We start from the raw sequence: 21394 nt of genomic DNA on the forward strand, positions 1-21394 counted from the left end.
TCTTTCACCTACTACTGATCACTGGTTGGTATAGCCGCTTGGCGTCTGGCAACCAGTGACGTCACTGCCCATGTTGAAAGCGGGAGGAGGATTTCACTTCCTCCTCCTCCGCACTAGTGCTGCTGAGAAGTCATGCTGGTTCTCTCACCTCTGCTCCAGTGACTGGCTTGGCTGTGGGGTGTTTCTGTTCCCACATGCTATGAGGCATCTCTCCCTCTCACTTCCTCCCCCCTCCTGCCCACCTCACACTAACACAGAACTGAAGTCCCCCCCCCCCCTTCTCCTTGTCTTGGATGTCACAGGAGGGGGCACCGCACTCAACAGGAGGACGGAACATGCTGATCCGAGGTTAGTACATCATCTTAATGCTTGGCAGTGGCACTTGCAAGAGAAGGAGACACAGACAGGGGGCAAGTTGTCAAAAAAGCATACTTGCAGTGATTTTGGACAAGGATAAGGTGGTGCTGCGTCCGCAGCCATCTTTTCTACCTAAGGTCGTTTCGGGCCTTCCATCTCAATGAGGACATTGTACTTCCATCCTTGTGTCCTAATCCGTCGCACCCTAGGGAGATGGCGTTGCATTCCTTGAACATTGTCCGAGCTCTGAGAGTATACTTAGCTGCCACTGCTCCGTTCCGGAGGTCAGACTCACTGTTTCGGTGGCTGGTCCCAAGAAGAACCTAGCGGTCTCATCGGCCACCATCTGTAGGTGGATCCGACAGACAGTAATTCAGGCTTACGCCATAAGGGGTCGGGCGCCCCCCGTTCCTATCACGGCGCATTCGACCAGGGCAATAGGTGCCTCCTGTGTTTTCTGACATCAAGCGTCTGTTTCCAAGGTGTGTAAAGCTCACACTTGGTCGTCCTCTCACACTTTCACAAAATTCTATAAGGTTGATGTGAGTGCATCTTTGGATGCTTCTTTCGGCCGCAATGTTTTGCAGGTGGCTGTTTAGAGTTGCAACTCCTCAGTGGAGGAGCTCTGTTTGTTTTGGGGTGAAGTTAAATTTTTATGCTGTTCCCACCCCTCATTTTTTTGACACTGCTTTGGGACGTCCCACTATGTCAAGATTAAGGCTGTGTCCGTCCATGAACGAAAGAGAAAATAGGATTTTATGCTCACCGTAAAATCTCTTTCTCTGAGTTCATGGACGGACACAGCACCCACCCCTCCTTTTTATGTTTGTACTACTTTTTGACAAGCTGACCTGCGAGATGCAGAGAGAGGGGTTATACCCAGAGGGCCCGCCCCCTGGGCGGAGCTATAGGTTGTGTATGATAAGTTTAACCTTTTCTATAAGTTTCTGCTTAATCACTCCTAAAGGAAGGCTAATACCCACTATGTCAAGATTAAGGCTGTGTCCGTCCATGAACTCAGAGAAAGAGATTTTACGGTGAGCATAAAATCCTATTTTTACCCACAAAAAAACTGGGAAAATGTATTGACCCGAGTATAATCCTATGGTGGGAAATGCAGCAGCTACTGTAAGTTGAAGAGAGGGTCACCAATGCCCATTTGCATGCCTCATGTACCGGATCTCCCGCAGCCTCATGCACATTGTTTCGCTGTGTCATGCACAGTCTTAACTGCAGTCGGTGGCCCTCCACTGTAACAGAGCCCCGCCTTCTCCTCGTCCGTGATAGACGGAACACTGATTCAGTTTCCCAGCAGTGAGTCAGTGTTCCATCTATCATGGATGAGGAGGAGGCAGGGCTTTGTTACAGTCGACCACCGCCGACTGCTGTTTAGACTGCATGACACAGCCGGGAGACGCGAGTATAAGACGAGGGGGGGCTTTTTCAACATAAAAAAAGGGCTGAATATATAAGCGGTAATTTTCACTAATGTATAGGTTTTCACTAATGTCACTGTATTGAGCGCTGTACAATTTAAATATTGTTTAATTCCTTTTTGTGGGCTGCCCTATCTGCGACAAATGCATCAAATTAGCTCATACACTTTTTTTTTTAAACTTCAAGTTTTGCACTTGTTTTTTTCTACTGTGCGTTTTGTCATGCAAAAAAACACACGACTGCTTGCCATATTTGGATTGGTATTGACAAATAACACTGATGCACTTTTGCATGTTTTGTAAACGTGTACATAATCAATGTAATTGTGTGTGTGTGTGTGTGTGTGTGTGTGTGCAAAAAGCTATAGTGTAAGTGCAGGCTTGTGCATTTGAATATTCTAGACAATCGGTACGTTTCAATGAAAAATTTTGAACCTTAAACTAGTAATCTAAAAGCAAATTTAAAGTAACCAAAATCTTTCTTTCTAGGTATTTGATGTCATCTCCACAAGTGAAAAGCCTTTGTCTGAACAGGATTGGTATCATGGTGCAATTCCTCGAGTTGAAGCACAAGAGCTGTTAAAGCAACAGGGGGACTTCTTGGTGCGAGAGAGCCATGGGAAACCTGGTGAATATGTCCTTTCTGTGTTTTCAGATTCACAGAGGCGGCATTTTATCATTCAGTTTGCTGATGTACGTCTGTGAAAACGTTTTTATATATATATATTTTTTTATATATTTGAAAAAAAGATGTCTCTCTTGATCCTTTTGTGAAATGGCACCCTACTACCACCAATCGAGAGAGAGAGAGAGAGAGAGAGAGAGAGCACTATATATATATAATTATAAGAAGTTATAATATAATTGGCTTCTAAATCAAGTGATCGATTGGGGGGGCAGGGGGGAAGGCATGCCGTTTTTTGTTTTTTTCAATGAGTTTTATATATATTGCCGAAACCCAACAATTCATTATAGCTGCGATCAGTTTTAAATTACTTTTTTTCTCTAGATATGCATTTCTGATGTTCTAAACATGGGGATAATGTGCCAATGTTACAGGCATACTATAGACACCCCCCAGGCACGAAATTTAAAAGAATTTTAAATTTTTATTGTTTCACCTTAAGCATTATTAAAATCACCGCTCCCGAAAAAACTGACATTTTTAAAACTTTGCATTGCATTGACACATGTCCCCTGGGCAGGACCCAGTTCCTCAAATGCTTTTTATGGCAATAACTTGCATATAAACTTTTAAAATTAGCACTTTTGTTTTTTCATGTTCGTGTCCCATAGACTTTAACATTGTTCGCGTGTTCAAACACATTGTTTGCCTGCTCGCAAGTTCTGGTGCGGACCAGGGGATGTTCGGCTCAGCCCTATTTATGAGTAGCTTTATGCCACATAAACACTTGCACTCTGTTTTGACTTTTCCTGTTCATGGATTTTTTGAATTTAAGTGACTTTAATTGACATTGATGTAGGTGTTCAATAAACTACTCCTCAGACTAAATGAAGGACATATTTCCTGATCTTTTGACTGTCTCATATGTGTTGATTGACTGCCTAAAAATCTGGAATGTATAACCTGGTCATGTTCCTTGACACAGGAGTTGAGAAGCACTGTGATAAAACAAAAGTTGCCAGTTTATCTTTTAGATGTCATATTTTGTGAATATTCTCTTTTAGACCTATCGTACTTTGCTGCTTTAACAAACTCCCAAAGAAGCTTTTGTATATTTTTCTTTCAATGTGAATCTTTTGGCCTCTTGTTCTATTTCACATTTCATCTACTCTGGAAAATATGTACGCAAGTAAGCATTAAAAAAAGTCACTTGCCAGTTTAGAAAAATGTATGTAGTTCCATAACTTTATTTTCTTGTATTGCACTTTTCTATTTCTACTATGGTACATGTTGTTCTATTTGTCTACTTAATTTTGTGCTAATGGAAACTGTAGTATTTTTACTTTTTTTTTTTTTTTTTTTTTTACTTGAATATGATAACTAATTTTTAAAGTGGAGCTGCAGTCAAACATGGTGTCATTCTAGCTTCTATTTAGACCTGTAGTTAATTTGGTTTTACACATGTGATCAAGTGAGATACCAGCCATTTGACAGCCTAAAAGTTCAGATGAGAGCTGACCTAAGCACACTGGTTGTCCAGTAAAGGCATGCCTTGAATATATAAAATAAATAGATGCATTGTGAATGAGAAAGCTGGGATTTATTTGCTTTCCATGAACATTTCTAACCTGAACTTCAATTTGGGAAACCGTTAAATCAGTGGGCTTCATTTTATTTCAGTTTTGATTTTTGTAGTTGGTTAACATTTATGAATGTGGAGCTGCCTTATTTGTTTACTACATGTGCAAACTTGCTTTCTCCACTTTAACACTGCCCATAGCAAATTTACTGCTACAGGGCTCCTCTCCTGTGCAGAATCATGTACGTATACACACAATATATGTATATGTGTGTGTGTATGTGCGATTCTGCACTCATGCCTGCAGGGGGCCGGCCCTGCTTCTGCTGTGATTATTCACAGCAGAAGCCTATCTGCGGGTGGCGGGCACTGGATGTACAGACAACTGAGATCTGCCTGTACAAAAAAGGCTGTTCTGACGGGGAAAGGAATCGTTGCATGACCATGCAATTGTCAGTTAAAGTACTGCAGTGCCTTATCACAAAAATGGCCTGGTCATGAATTGGGACGGGTTGGATCGTCCTGAGGTCAAGTGAATAGTACTACCCTCAAGTACAGGTTAGAATGGAACTTCAGTTTAAATAAAAAATAATCAGCAGTTGCAAATTCTGCCCAAAAGTGGGAGTGGGTACCCCCTATTAATAATATAATATTATATATATATATATATATATATATATATATATATATATATATATATATATATATATATATATATATATATATATATATATATATATATATATATATATTTTTTTTTTATTGCTTCCAGTTTTGTCAAACTTGCTTTTACTATAGTCTTTGAATTGATATATTGAAGGTATGAGGAAGAATTCATATCGGCTCCACCTTGCTTTTAAAAAATATTTGATTGCCATTTCTCACAACTGTAACATATCTCTTGTTTTTTTTTTCTCATCACCCCCCCCCCCCTTTCCCATCTTACCCCATTCCCTTTTGAACAGAATCAATATAGGTTTGAAGGCACTGGATTTCCTACTATCCCACAGCTTATAGAACATCATTACACAACAAAGCAAGTTATAACAAAAAAATCAGGAGTAGTTCTGTTGAATCCTGTTGCAAAGGTATGTAAACAATATTGCTGTGCTAAACATAACATTAGGTAATTAAGTTTTATTATTTGCTGTGATTATTATAAAGGCATAACTGATCCCAAGAACACAAATTAAATTTATTGCAGCTAACCAGTTCTTGGATGTGGTGGCTGCCTTTTTGTTTTTTTCAGACAAAGAAAGTTTTCAGCAGGTGCAAAAAAATACCTGATAAACTATAAAATGGCATTGTTTTATTTGTTTAAACGCCTAATACCGCCATTGTCCACATAAATGAGATGAACAAAGGCAGCCATATTTGAAGTCCAGCCTCAGTGGCGGCAATTGCTTTTTTTATAGTTAGTGTGGAGTAGTGATCGTAGTCAACCAAGGCCGGGAAGTGTGTTAGACAGGCTTACTGGGTGAAAAATTTGAGAGAAAAGCCTGAAAAAATATACAGTGCCTTGAAAAAGAATTTATACCACTTGAAAAAGAAATTGTCATATTGCAACCAAAAACGTAAATGTATTTTATTGGGATTTTATGTGATAGACCAACACAAAGTTGCTCATGATTGTGAAGTGGAAGGAAAATTATAAATTGTTCAATTTTCTTTACAAATAAATACCGTATTTTCCGGCATATAAGACGACTTGCATCCAAAGTCGGGGGTCATCTTATACGCCGGTGACAGTCTCCGTCTGCGGCGAGCGTCCATGATTTAAAAGCCATGCCTTCTCAGACTGTCCCAGCAGCGCCTCTGTTCTGTGTTCCTCCTATCACGGATGCCTTCTCATCCTCGGACGAGAGAACATCCGTGATAGGTGGAACACTGAACAGAGGCCCTGCTGGGAAAATTTGTGTTCCGCCTATCACTATTCCCCATAATAGCTTCCTTTACCTTAGTGCAGTCCTCCTTCACTTATTTCATCCTTCGATTTTGCTTTTAAATGTCCTTATTTCTTCTGAGAAATCCTCACTGCTTGTTCTTCTGTCTGTAACTACACACAGTAATGGGAGGCTTTCTCCCTGGTGTGGAGAAAGCCTCTTGAGGGGACGAGCAGAAGTGTCAGGACGCCCACTAACACACAGCTCCTTTCTCTATCTGCAATGTAGAGAGCGTCCTGACCCTCCTGCTCGCCCCCTCAAGAGGCTTTCTCCACACCAGGGAGAAAGCCTCCCATTACTGCATGTAGTTACCGACAGAAGAAGAGGAAGTGAGGATTTTTTTTAGAAGAAATAAGGACATTTAAAAGCAAAATTGAAGGATGAGGTAAGTGAAGGAGGACTGCACTAAGGTAAAGGAAGCTATTTAGGGGATTTTTTTTTTTTTACCTTTACAACCCCTTTAAGGTTTTAAACAAATATCCCAAGCTTTGAACATCTCACAGAGCACGGTTTAATCCATCATCGGGAAATGGAGAGTATGGCGCAACTGCAAACCTACCAGAAACATTGCGACTTGTATACACCCAAGCATTGTTTGCCGAGCATTTTTTTTTTTAATACGTTTTTATTTTATTCTTTCACATGTCTACATTTGTCAATATTATATTTCTTCATTAAATCTTTTCCCATTTCATCAATACAACCACATCAACAGAAAACGTGTCATTAAACATTACATTCCACCTTGAAAAAGAAAAAAACAACAGGAAAAGGAAAGGAAACAAAACAATAAAAGACAAACTTCCCCGTTACCCTGGTTGCAGCGCCCCTCCCTCCTCTTTACTGACTTCCAATAATCAAAATTTCCTTCTATTAGTGCCCCTCTTCTACTTATTCACCACTAATAGTTGACCCAGAGTTTACCCACTCATCCCAAATTCTATAATATTTCTGGGGTGTCCCTCTATGCTCGTACAATAGTTTCTCATATGGAAGAATTTGATTTACCGCCCCAAGCCATTGTCCCTTTGAAGGAGGAGTAGGTTGCATCCATCCAAGTACAATTTGTTTGCGGGCCATAAATAAAGTTTCTTGTAAACAAGTCTTAGCATATACATTCCACCTCTGACTCTTGATTAACCCCAATAGACATACTTCTGGATTAAATGGGACACATCCTCCCACTACTTCTGATAATATATCCAAAACCTGTATCCAATATCTACTGATGCCCGGACAAGACCACATCATGTGCTCTAAGTCAGCCCGTGGTAGGTGACATCTTGCACACTCCGCGTTTACTACTCTCCCCATCAGGCTTAGTTTATACGGTGTAAGATAAACCTGGTGTATTATGTAAAACTGTATCAATCTATTATTGCTTGCAGGTCATACTGTCAAATGTGATTAGCAGGCTTCCCCCCCAAATCTCATCCGTCATAGATGGACATATCGTTTGCCACTTCCTCTTAATCTGAAGCGGAGAGTCCTGTATCTTGGCCTGCATAAAATATGTGTACAGCTTGGATACTAATCCCTTTGGTCCTTGAGTTCTCATAATTCCTATAAGGGGGAATCTAGATATATTTATATTTTTACTACCAAATTGGGCACTTAACGCATGTCTTAACTGTAAAAATCTATAAAAGAATGTATCGACTAGTTTATATTGTGTTTTCAAATAATCAAATGAGCATATATTCCCACTTTGGTATACCTGTTCCAGAGCTACTATTCCTTTTTGCTTCCAAAATATACTATCCTCGAATGTATATAGTTCTCCAAACAAGGGATTATGCCACATAGATAGCTCAGCAGGGATATCCCTGAAGCCCATCATTGCAAATGAAATCCAAAAAACAAAAACCAATCAAAGCAATGCAGTCAAAATAAAGTGAACAAAAGGAAAAATGCTTTCACATGGTCTGATGCTTACTATGCAGCAGTAGCCTGTAAGAAGGTTGGAGCAGCGCACACATGTTACACAGCATTTTTGTGTGTCATCTCTGCCAGAAGCTGAAGCCATGCTCTGTGATAGTAGCACCTTATGTAGTCCAGTGTGTGTGTGTGGCCATGGCTGCCTCGCTGCTGAAACAAGGTGTCATTCAACTTGGAAGTGGGCGGCTGCTAATAAACAAAGATACGTTTATGTAGAGGAGTATTTCAGCATTTTCACTTTTAACAGGGAGGTAGACTTAAAGTAGAAATCTACCCTAAATATAGAATCCCTGCATCTACAGATATCCACAATGTAACACTAACCTATCTAGCCCTGTAAAGAATTAATCGGTATACATACCCTTTCTGAGCTGTAAGCCACGGCTTTGCTGTGGAGGTGGGTGCAGAGAACACATTTGACAACGGAAGCCCCATTGTAACTCTGTGGGTGATGTCACTCCCCATTCGTTTCATCAGCCATTGTTGGCTGTGTCCTCAGCAGAGTTTCCGCCGCTGAGGCGGGGAAAGATCGGCTTCAGAAAAGGTATGTATACCAATTTGCTTCTTTACAGGGCTAGATAGGTTAGTCTTAGAATGCGGCTCCACAGCCGGTACTATACTGCATATGCGCGAAGCACGATGCTCTTTGTGACTGGCTCGGTGGCAGGGGAAGGGTACGTGTCATAAACGGGTACCCGCTCAACCCAGAAAGGTGCCAAATGTGGCGACGGGGGGTTGTGAGGAAGCAAACCAGTGGAGCTACCCAAAAGAGTTGGGTCAGGGCAACAGAAACCTGGCAAAGTAAGTGGTACCAACAAGCAAGAGCTGGAAGAACATTTTGCTGCCAATTGGGTTAATTGGGAACAGATCAGTAACTTGATTGGATATGAAAGGAGCCTATCGGAGTCCATGTCTCAGAGGTAAAGATGCTTTTAAAAATTTTCAATTACAGAAAAAAGTTCCTCAATGTAAAATTGCTAATTTCTTTATCGTACATCACGGGACACAGAGCGGCATATTCATTACTATATGGGTTATATGGAGTACCTTCAGGTGTTGACACTGGCAATCTCAAACAGGAAATGCCCCTCCCTATATAACCCCCTCCCATAGGAGGAGTACCTCAGTTTTTACGCCAGTGTCTTAGGTGTTAGTCATGGTTTAGCTTGCCTCCGCATCCTTGGGATTAGGTGAGCTACCGGTTCTGTCCAAAAAAGCCTCAGCGCTAAAGTGGTCAGTAACCGGACCCCAAACCCTTGGGGTATAGCCCATAATGCTTTTCTTTTTAGAGAGCTGGACCCTGGGCCCAGAACTTAGAAAACCTTTGGGTGCCTAATGTTTCTGTTGCCAGGGTGCTATATGGGCCCAGGACAGTGGATCCTTCATAGGAACCCAGGGCCTGAAGGTCTAGACATCCCCACCGAGATGGGGGAAGATTGGGCCTCTTGCTTGGCAAAGTCCTGCGGCATGGAGCAGGTAAGTGAGGGGAAAACTTGCGGAACTTGGTTCTTAGCAGGTTTTTTTCTGGGGGGTCACAGGGGACATGCCTAAAGTTATGCACTGCATCTGGCAAACTAGTCACATATCATAAAGATAGGATGGCTCTATATGTATTATTCCCCATAAGATGTGACCTCCCTTGTAGTGTTGGAAAAGCATTGAGTGGGGCCTGTGTGATATAAAAGTATATGTGTGTGTGTCAGAGAGCTGTGCTTACCTGCAAGCCTCCAGGCGATGCTCCATTCAGTCTTCCTCCTCAGAGCCTGCAAAGCAGGCAAAACGCTGACCTCCTCGTGGTTCCAGGCTGCAGGCTGCAGTTTGCTGGAGCAGAGAGGTCCCTTCCTCCCAAACCTGTCGGGAGGGGCATTTCCTGTTTGAGATTGCTGGGGGGGGAAGGGCGGGTCAGTGGCTTAAGGAAGGGGCGGCCCTTCCTTGTTTGTTCCATACAGCTCATCAATACTTTGGAACGGGGGAGGAAAGACCAGAGCGGCAGCACGGGGCGCCGAGGACACACAGGGCCAGAAAGGATATTGCAGTCTTCAGAAGACTGTTTTTCAAGCCTAGAAATAGGCTGTTTTCTTTTCCATCTCATAGTTTTTCTTTGCAATACTACTCAGGGGGACAGAATGTTTTTTCTTTCCTGGATTTGAAACAAAAACGAAAAAAAAAAAAAAGTCATCTAGGGAGAGGAAGCATTTTTTATCCCCCAAACAGGTGTTTGGGCAATTAACTTTTATAGTTCCAAATACCAATAGGTAGCAGGTGTACCTCGGTATTGTACCATGGCATCCGGAGAGTCTAAGGTCTCGGACAAAGTTATGCCGCTGCTTTCCCCACAGGGAGCCTTGGGGCCATCGGGATCTGGGGCTGGAGCTGGCGCGGGTCAGTCCAACCCTAAGATGGTCACGGACGAGGTATTACTCACCTCTTTAAGAGAGATGGAGAAAAGAATGGGAAAAATGATAGCCACAGCTATGCGGGGCAGTAAACGGATTAGATCTCCGTCGCCCGAGCGCAGACCCTCAGAAGAGGAGGTCCTTTCCTCAGGGGAATTGGACGACCTCTTGGCCAAGGACCAAGTAGGTTCAGGGATCGAAGATCCGGATACAGAGGAGTCTGGAGCAGTCTCCCAAGGGGAGAGCTGGTGGACTCAAGCCTTAACGGACTTGGTCCATAATACATTCAACTTGCCAGTACCAGATCTCCAGGTATCTACGGTTTCAGCTTTGGGCTCACTGAGGGCGCCTCAAAGCAATGCAGTATTTCCGATCCACCCTCTACCAGAGGGAGTTTTGTTCCAAGATTGGAACAAGCCAGAAAAATCTTCTTACCACCTAAAAGATTCTCTGCCCTATATCCTATGGAAGATAAATTTTCCAAGAAATGGGCTACTCCTGCAGTGGACGCAGCCATCTCATGTATTAACAAATCATTAACATGCCCTGTAGAAAACATACAGGTATTCAAGGATCCAGTTGATAAACGCTTGGAAGCACTACTTAAGAACTCCATCACTACTGCAGGGGCAGTAGTACAGCCAGCTGTGGCTGCGATTGGGGTTGCTCAAGCATTATCGGATCAGGTTAAGCAGATGCTTAAACTTATTCCTGCCCAGCAGGCAGAAGAATTTTCGGATGTCCCTAGGGCCATATGTTTTACAGTAGACGCAATTAAGGATTCTATCCAGCAAGCGTCACGTTTATCGTTATCCCTTATCCATATGAGAAGACTCTTATGGTTAAAAAGCTGGGAGGCCGAGCCCCCATGCAAGAAGCTCCTGGTAGGGTTCCCCTTCCATGGAGGACGACTCTTCGGAGAAGACCTAGATAGATACATTCAAACCATTTCAAATGGCAAAAGTACTCTCTTGCCAACTAAGAGGAAGTTTCAGGGGCCTGCGTTTAAACGACAGTACTCCCCTGGGCAGGGGCCCTCTAATGCCAAACAGTATCGACGGCCTCCTGCGAAAGCAAACTTCGGCTTCAACAGCAAATCACAAGGACAGGCTGCTAAAGGCAGAAAGCAGTGGGTTCGCAAACCAGCAAACCCAGCCCCCAAGCCGACCTTATGAAGGGGCGCCCCCACCCACGAAGGTGGGGGGAAGGCTGCGACTCTTTTCAGAGGTTTGGGAAGCCAGCATTCCCGACGAGTGGGTACGGTCTTCCGTGGCCACGGGCTACAAATTAGATTTCCTATGGTTTCCTCCTCTTCATTTCCAGGAGTCGAGGATTCCAAACGATCCGGAGAAAGGAGCCGCATTAATGTCGGCATTAAATCATCTACTTTCCCAGGAAGTAATAGTAGAGGTACCAGTCCTGGAACAGGGGCTAGGTTTCTACTCCAACCTATTCATCATCCCGAAGTCCAATGGAGATGTCAGGCCAATTTTGGACCTAAAGATGGTAAATACATACCTAAAGATCCGCTCATTTCGGATGGAAACCGTGCGGTCAGCAGCTACCACACTCCAAAAGGACGACTTCATGGCGTCCATAGACATAAAGGATGCCTACCTTCATCTTCCAATTTATCAGCCACATCAAAGATATCTACGCTTCATGGTGGCTTCGCGTCACTTCCAATTCGTGGCGCTTCCCTTCGGGTTGGCTACGGCCCCCCGGGTGTTCACGAAGGTCCTAGCTCCAATCCTAGCCAAACTAAGGATCCAAGGGGTCACGATCCTAGCATACCTGGACGACCTCCTAGTCATACATCACTCGTCTCCCGGCTTGGAGCGAGCAGTGGCCCTCACGGTCCAATACCTCGAAGTTCGGCTGGGTCCTAAATCGAGAAAAGTCAGCTTTCCTGCCCACAAGGCAGTTGGAATATCTCGGCATGAGATTAGACACAGAACAACAAAGAGTGTTTCTACCTCTGAGGAAGGTCAAAGCCATCAAGGAATTAATCCTACTGGTTCTAAGCAAGAAGGAACCTACTATTCGCCTATGTATGAGATTACTAGGCAAGATGGTGGCCACATTCGAGGCGGTACCATACGCCCAGAGCCACACTCGCATCCTGCAGGCAGCCATCCTGTCAGCATGGAGCAGAAGGCCGCAGGCCTTGGATATCCCGTTGCCGCTCTCATCAAGAGTCCGACAAAGTCTGTGTTGGTGGTTAGACCCTCAGAATCTACTGAAGGGGAAGTCTTTCAGCCCAGTGGCTTGGAAGATAGTGACCACAGACGCCAGCCTGACGGGCTGGGGAGCAATTTTGGATGGTTGCACTCGCCAAGGTACTTGGGCAACGCCAGAGAAGCAGTTGCCCATCAACATCTTGGAGCTCAGAGCTGCTCAACTAGCCCTCAGGGCTTGGACGTCAAAATTGCAGGGGTTCCCGGTGAGAATTCAATCAGACAATGCCACGGCCGTGGCATACATAAATCACCAAGGGGGAACCAGGAGTCAAGCCGCTCAGAGAGAGGTGAGCTTGATTCTCCTATGGGCAGAGGCTCATGTGCCCTGCATATCGGCAATATTCATTCCAGGAGTGGACAACTTTCAGGCGGACTTCTTAAGCCGCCAGACTCTTTTGCCGGGGGAATGGTCTCTGCATCCACAAATCTTTCAAGCACTCTGCCAAAGATGGGGAGTGCCGGACGTGGATATCATGGCATCGAGACTCAACAAGAAGCTAGACAGGTTCATGTCCCGCTCAAGGGATCCGATGGCCTGCGGAACCGATGCGTTGGTTTGCCCTTGGCATCAGTTCAAACTTCTTTATGCGTTTCCCCCGCTCCAGTTACTACCCCGCCTGCGGCGCAGGATCCGGGTGGAGCACATACCAGTCATCCTGGTAGCTCCAGCATGGCCCAGAAGGGCATGTTACTCACTAATCTTAAAGATGGTAGTGGGAGACCCTTGGACTCTTCCTCTACGGCCAGACCTGCTATCGCAAGGTCCGATCCTCCACCCTGCCTTACGGCATCTAAATTTGACGGCCTGGAAGCTGAATCCCTGATTCTCAGGGGTAGAGGTCTGTCTCAGAAAGTAATCTCTACCCTAATCAGAGCCAGGAAACCGGTCTCTAGGGTGATTTATTACAGGGTCTGGAAGGCCTATGTAGGCTGGTGTGAGTCCAAGCGATGGCTTTCTCGCAAATTTACCATCGATAGAGTATTAAGTTTTCTCCAGCTAGGAGTGGATAAAGGATTGGCATTAAGCACAATCAAAGGACAGATTTCGGCTCTGTCAGTGTGGTTTCAGCGGCCGCTGGCCACCCACTCGCTGGTTAAGACCTTCCTTCAAGGGGTCTTACGTATTAAACCTCGTTAAAATCCCCGCTTTGCCCGTGGGATTTAAACCTTGTTCTGTCAAGTTTACAGAAACAACCGTTTGAGCCGTTGGCTGAAATTCCTTTGGTTTTACTGACAAGAAAGTTAGTATTTTTGGTCGCCATAGTTTCCGCAAGAAGAGTATCGGAACTGGCGGCCTTATCCTGTAAGGAACCATATCTTATTTTTCATAAGGACAGGGTCGTTCTCCGCCCTCATCCTTCCTTCCTACCGAAGGTTGTATCCAGTTTTCATTTGAACCAGGATTTGGTATTACCATCCTTCTTCCCTAAACCTACTTCCAGAAAGGAAGGGTTGCTGCATACCTTGGATATCGTCAGGGCCATGAAGGCCTATCTTAAAGCTACAAAGAAGATCCCGAAAACAGATGTGCTGTTCGTATTACCGGATGGGCCCAAGAAGGGGCAGGCAGCTGCAAAGTCCACCATTTCTAGGTGGATTAAGCAATTAATCACTCAGGCCTACGGCTTGAAAGGGTTGCCTCCTCCAGTATCATTAAAGGCTCATTCTACTAGGGCCATGGGCGCCTCCTGGGCAGCACACCACCAGATCTCTATGGCTCAAGTTTGCAAGGCGGCAACCTGGTCTTCTGTCCACACGTTTACAAAGTTCTACCAGTTGGACGTAAGAAGGAAGTCTGATACAGCCTTTGGGCAGGCAGTGCTGCAGGCTGCAGTTTGAGACCCTCGGAATCCGGGGGCTCCTCTTTTTTGAGTTAAATTTAAAATTTAAGATTATTTTTCTCAACTAAGTTGGATTTATTATGATTTGAGTATTTCTCTAAATTAAATCCTTTTGTCTTGGAGATGTTCTCCCTCCCCTCATTGTGAGCATTGCTTTGGGACATCCCATATAGTAATGAATATGCCGCTCTGTGTCCCGTGATGTACGATAAAGAAAAAGGGATTTTTAATACAGCTTACCTGTAAAATCCTTTTCTTGGAGTACATCACGGGACACAGAGCTCCCACCCCTCTTTTTGGGGACCATTTTGGGAGGCATACTGCTTGCTACAAAACTGAGGTACTCCTCCTATGGGAGGGGGTTATATAGGGAGGGGCATTTCCTGTTTGAGATTGCCAGTGTCAACACCTGAAGGTACTCCATATAACCCATATAGTAATGAATATGCCGCTCTGTGTCCCGTGATGTACTCCAAGAAAAGGATTTTACAGGTAAGCTGTATTAAAAATCCCTTTTTTGTCTGTAAATATATCATCATCCACAATAAATAATATCAAAAGATGTCATGAATCTGGAGAAAACTGTGCAAGGGATTAGGCTGAAATGCAATATTTGGATATGATCTTCAGGCACTTAGGGAGCACTGTATTAAAAACAGGCATGATTCTGTGTGTGGGCTCAGGAATACTTCCAAAAAGCAATATCTGTGAACACTGTTCACCATGCTATCCAGAAATGCCAGGTACAGCTCTTATCATGCAAAGAAGCCATATTTGAAATACTCATGAAAATGCTGCTGTCTTCTCTGGACCAAAGCAAATTTAAAATGAGCTGTTGCAAAGTGGAAACATTTTCAATATCCAGGTTTTAGAGCAGAATATGCTTCCATCCAGACAATGGGGGTTATTTACTAAAGTAAATCCACTTTGCACTACAAGTGCACTTGGAAGTACAGTCGCTGTAGATCCGAGGGGGACATTAAAAAACAACATTTTAGCTTGCACATGATTGGGTGATAAAATCAGCAGAGTTTCCTCTCCTTTCAGATCTACTCCTCAGATTTAAAGCGACTGAACTTCCAAGTGCACTTGTAGTGCAAAGTGGATTTGCTTTTCGTAAATAACCCCCACTGTCTTTTTCAGGGAAGGCCTTGCATATTTTAACAGGACAATGCTAAACTGCACCAATGACAATAGCATGGCTTCGTAGTAGAAAGGTCTAGGTGCTTGACTTTTTATGCCTGCAGTGAAGAACTTACACCAATTTGAAAATATTTGGTACATCTTGAAATGAGAAATATGACAAAGATATCATGCAAGGGTGGGACAACATTCCTCTCCCAAATCGCCAGCAACTGCTCTCCTCAGTTCCCAGACATTTACAGTGTGTGGTTAAAATAGATGTATACCTGATTCATGAAATTTGACCAACGCACATATATATCTGTAGTGTTTTCTCATTTATCTCAAAAGCAGGCTTTCTGCTGTTATGTTGCTCTGTTATCAGCATGATAACTTCTGACAAGTTCTCCATCAACCAAGATAAAACCAGCCTGAAATTTGTGTCGAGGGAGGTTGCTATAAATAGAGCAGCAGAGGGCTGATCTTTTCACAGAACAGCTTTGCAAGTCTCTGCCTATGTGGAGGGCTTGAGTGCCTTTGATTCAATCAGCAGTCTTGGCTGTATCCCCAGACTTCACTTCCAGTGCTGAACAGGAAGAGTAAGTCTCTAACACAATGTGCACTTTCTAAAAAATATAAAATAATGAAGACGGCAGATAGTAAAAAAAATAAAAGGCAGCAAGTAAAACTTATGTAGGGAGACTTGTTTCATCCCTGTGTATTTTCTGTGGCTGTTTACTTCACTGGGTATATGTGAGGGTTTACATCCACTTTAAAAGAAGAGGGGATGCTACACCATGGTAAACCTGGCCCATCTTTTTGAGACATTTTGCTGTCATCAGTTTCAAGATGACATAATTTTTTTTTCTTAAAACGGTACATTTTCTCAGTATACATTTACAGATATTTTCTATTGTGAGTAATATATTATGAGATTTGTAAATCATTGCATCACTATCAAACTAAAATGAAACTAAACTGCATTACTATTTGTTTAGATTATTTACCTTCTACTTCCTCTTTAGGGTTGCCACACTCGTCACCATCTAGTGTAGAATTTCCATAGCATTAGCCAACAACAGATAGTCCTATAACCCTTCCTTAGCTGTACAGTCAATTTTAATTGTGTATTTCATATTGTTCATTCATGGTTTTATTTATTGTACGTGGTACTTACACTTCACTCCCAGGTAAAGACCTCATAATTAGACATACTGATTTTTGTCTTTATTTTAATGTTTTTACTGGAAATATCTTAATGTTTGCAAAGCTACATTGAATCCAGAATCTGCCTGAATGTCTGACTGTCAGTATTTATGTATATATTAAAGAAATGCATTGATCTTGATGGTGTACAGAACACAGGCTGGATATTCATATACCTTAAGATATAGGCTGCCATCTTCAAGTGATTGACACTGGCAAAGCTTTTGGACATAACTTCCTTGACAACACGCCCTTCCCCACAACATATAAAATAAATGGGGGGAGGGGGAGGCAACGCTCTAAGTGTAGTATTTAAACAGTATAATTTATTGCGCAAGATTTAAAACATTTACAAGATATAAGTGGGCGTCAAGCTCATCATAAGTATGTAGTCCTGGCAGTTCTACTGTGTCTCACAGGCTCTTTGCACGATCTGGGAAGCTAGGAAAGGTTCTGGTGTGATGATGTGCTGAATAGCTGTACATTCAGGAAAACCAGGAAGTAGTCGGCTCCATGCTGACCATGTTATGTCACCAGCAGGGGGCGGGAGAAAGGGGTCAGGACTGTCTCGTGGATTAAAAGGCTATACGCTCACAGATCCTTCTACTGGCCAGTCACCCCCTTACTTTGTTTTTACCTAAAGACTGACCAATCAAATGTGCATTATTACAAACTAAGGGCATTGGCTCCTGGACCACCAGATACCCAATTTACCTTTACTATCTTACAACATGGGGTATGCCCATTGTGACATGTGAAACCTGACCAGTGACATGAAAGGGTAAGGCAGATTGTTTTTGGGATTGGATCATTATTGTAGCCTTCTATGAAGTATGAGACCCCCACTGCTTGCAGTACACTTATTATCATCCGCTGAATAGTATTTCTCGCTATTATCACCACTTCACCCCCAGAGCCTTTATAAGATACTCAAGTACTTCCTTCCACACTCTGCCACAAGGACTTAAACACAGGACAGTTGACACGCCTACCCCATTTCCTCACCCTAATCTGAGTACACCACAAAGAAATATCCTTACTGATGGGAATGATGGAAAACAGGCACAAGGGAAAGGTGCTAAAAGCTCAGGCTAATATTTGCTCTGACAATGGGCTGCAAAGCTCTCAAACCCTTCAGAGTGGTGATGCTTCTCTTACACAGATGCATGACCTAATTTTAACACCTGTCCTTGTACAGGTGAAACTCAAAAAATTTGAATATCGTGCAAAAGTTCATTTATTTCACTAATGCAACTTGAAGGTGAAACTAATATATGAGAGAGACTCATTACATGCAAAGCAAGATAGTTCAAGCCGTGATTTGTCATAATTGTGATGATTATGGTACAGCTCATGAAAACCCCAAATCCACAATCTCAGAATATTTGAATATTACATGCAATCAATAAAACAGGGATTATATATAGAAAGATATCGGACCTCTGAAAAGTATAAGCATGCATATGTACCCAGTACTTGGTTTGGGCCCCTTTTGCAGCAATTACTGCCTCAATGTGGCATGGCATGAAAGCTATCAGCCTGTGGCACTGCTGAGGTGTTATGGAAGACCAGGATGCTTCAATAGCGGCCTTCAGCTCTTCTGCATTGTTTGGTCTCATGTGTCTCATCTTTCTCTTGGCAATGCCCCATAGATTCTCTATGGGGTTCAGGTCAGGCGAGTTTGCTGGCCAATCAAGCACAGTAATCCTACGGTCATTAAACCAGGTTTTGGTGCTTTTGGCAGTGGGGGCAGGTGCCAAGTCCTGCTGGAAAATGAAATCGGCATCCCCATAGAGCTTGTCTGTCGAAGGAAGCAGGAAGTGCTCCAAAATCTCCTGGTAGATGGCTGCGTTGAACCTTAATGAAGCACAGTGGACCAACACCAGCAGATGACATGGCTCCCCAAATCAACACAGACTGTGGAAACTTCACACTGGACTTCAAGCATTTTGTAGTGTGTGCCTCTCCATTCTTCCTCCATACTCCGGCACCTTGGTTTCCCAATGAGATGCAAAATTTGCTCTTATCTGAAAAGAAAACTTTGGAACACTGAGCAACAGACCAGGTCCGTTTTTCTTAAGCCCAGGTAAGACACTTCTGACGTTGTTTGTTGTTCAGGAGTGGCATGACAAGAGGAATACGGCATTTAAAGTCCATGTCCAGGATCCGTCTGTGTGTGGTGGCTTCTCGCCGAGCAGCCAATAGGGGCACGCGCCGCCCGCTCGCCCCTGACGCGGGCGCGCTCCCCGCCGGGCACCGTGATCGCTCATTACAGACCACCCCCCCTTCAGTTAGAACACACCTAGGGAACATACATAACCCCTTCCTCGCTCCCTAGTGTTAACCCCTTCCCTGCCAGTGGCATTTTTATAGCACTGATCGCTAAAAAAATGCCAATGGTCCCAAAAATGTGTCGGAAGTGTCCTCCATAATGTCGCAGTACCGATCGCCGCATTACCAATAAAAAAAAATATTAATAAAAATGCCATAAAACTATCTCCTATTTTGTAAACGTTCTTCAAAAATGTTTTCACTCATGAAAATCTTCCAAACAGGCCAGACCTTTGAACTCCGAGCCCCCTGTTCCATCCTGCTCCTCAGTCACTGGCTTTAATGGCATGAAGAACCGAGGTAAATATAACTCTGTCATTTCCATAATGCTTAAAGCGGAGTTCTAGTCCTTTTTTATTTTTTTTGTTAAGTCAGCAGCTACAAAAACTGTAGCTGCTGAATTTTAGTAAACACACACTCAGCGGTGCACTCACTCACTGACCAAAATTTGGGTCTAAGTAGTGCTAAGGGACCGAATTACACCTCGTCCATTCTATTTCAAAAACTTTTGGCTTCACTCTCACTTGTAAAAACTTGTATTTGAGGTGTCTCACAGATCAGACCCCCATTACAGCACCCTTTTTTAACCTCTTGGGCAACTACCCTTGGGTGATCACTTTTGCAAAATGGCCTTCATGGTTCCTATCACACCTGTCAGATATGTTTCAGAGTTGACTGCACTTTCTTGTAAAGAGCCTTTCCTAATTCTTCAAGGATAACTTTGCTTTGCATCCAAAACCCTCCGTTCTCCCTAAGTTGGTGGTATCCTTCCATCTTAATGAATACATTTTATTCCCTCCTTGTGCCCTGCTCTGATGCATCACAAGGAAATTGCCCTCCCTATTTGGAAGTAGTCAGAGCTGTGAGAGACAACTGCAGTGATTGCTGGCTTTGCCAACCGGCATGAATAGCTGCTGCTGCCAACAGCCTGTGAGTGCAGTGTTTTGGCTTCTTGGCTTTTGCTATTCTCAAACAGCTGTCAAAGCAGCAGGAAGCCTGCTGTTGAGATGTGCTACATGACACAATGGGGTTGATTTACTAAAGGGAAATCCACTCTGCACTACATGTGCACTTGTAAGTGCAATCACTGTAGATCGCTGTAGATCTGAGGGGAAGCTCTAAAATTAGGGGAAGCTCTGCTGATTTTATCATCCAATCATGTGCAAGCCAAAATGCTGTTTTTTATTTTCCTTGCATGTCCCCCTCAGAGCTACAGCGACTGTATTTTGAAAGTGCACTTGCAGTGCAAAGTGGCTTTGCCTTTTGTAAATAACCCCCAATGCCTGTGCGAATAGTACCCAAGACATGAAAATGTTCTGCATCTATCCCTATCCCTTTCCCTCCTTTCTGTTTCTTTGCAACTTCAACGTGTTTCTCGTGTGCTTAGCCAGACACATTTTCCTAGTATGTACCATTTATTGTCCTAAAATTGTATATTACAAATTTTACGCTAAAATCCTAGCTACTAACACCTCACTGCACTGCAGGGTTTTAGATGAGCAGCGTTTTATTATTATTATGCTGTGTTTCTGACTTTTTAGACTATAACTGATAAATGGCTTTATAATTGGCATGATTTCTGCAGAATGATCATTACATTAAGAGCTTGGAGAGAAAAGCAATAAAGTGCATTAGACAGAATGTATTTTCCCATATTTTGCCTTGTGTTCTAGAGACAACAGATGCAATAATGAAATCCAATTTTGCATCCCTATTTAGGTTTTGATGAGTAAAGAAAAATGACAGTTCTTTTACAAAGGCAGGTACATCACCTTCAAATGGTTTATCATAATGTTATAAACCACCACAACAGATTATAAGTGGGTATTTCATTTCTGCGTGATAAAAAAGGCAAATGTAAATCTAAAGGCCTAAGTTTCAGTGTACCTATAAGTAGCTGAATTATTCCTGTTTTCTTGAAATGTTATAAATAATAAAAAAATACGCGCTTCACTTTTTACCGACCTGACCATATCATAACTTTTTAATATGTCGAACACCAACACTGTCAGAACATCTCACAATGCCAAGGCAAAATACTGTCATCACACATCGGTGCATCATGACATTGAAGATGTCAAATGTCACAGTGGCTCCATACTTGAGATTGTCAGAGTTCATTATTAGGACACTGAGTGATTTGAATATTCGTTGGGCATCCTCACAGGGAGTGAGTGTGCAATTACCAACAGTCATTAATCAAATAACAAGGCTCTTCTAAATATGGAGTTTGAATTATTTAAGTAGTAGTCTTTAGATAACAATATCCTATATGTACTAAGATATGTATATTTATCTCAGACTAAGTATATGTATCTTCAACTACTTTGATCGTTCTGTGATGGAAACCAGTGTGGATTGCATTAAAAAGCAATACATT

The 21394-nt window shown here is 43.0% G+C and overlaps 1 protein-coding gene across 4 annotated transcripts in view; it reads left to right on the top strand.

Annotated features, from left to right (window-relative positions):
• Positions 1 to 21394, top strand: part of FER (FER tyrosine kinase) — a 353477-nt gene that overhangs the window by 173737 nt on the left and 158346 nt on the right. For all 4 annotated transcript variants that reach the window (XM_040343195.1, XM_040343168.1, XM_040343185.1 and 1 more), the window contains 2 exons: positions 2283 to 2486; positions 4963 to 5085. In XM_040343195.1, the coding sequence (XP_040199129.1) occupies positions 2283 to 2486; positions 4963 to 5085 (327 nt within the window). The remainder of the gene's footprint in view (positions 1 to 2282; positions 2487 to 4962; positions 5086 to 21394) is intronic.

This window comes from Rana temporaria, chromosome 1, assembly GCF_905171775.1.
Source record: "Rana temporaria chromosome 1, aRanTem1.1, whole genome shotgun sequence".
Classification (NCBI taxonomy): domain Eukaryota; kingdom Metazoa; phylum Chordata; class Amphibia; order Anura; family Ranidae; genus Rana; species Rana temporaria.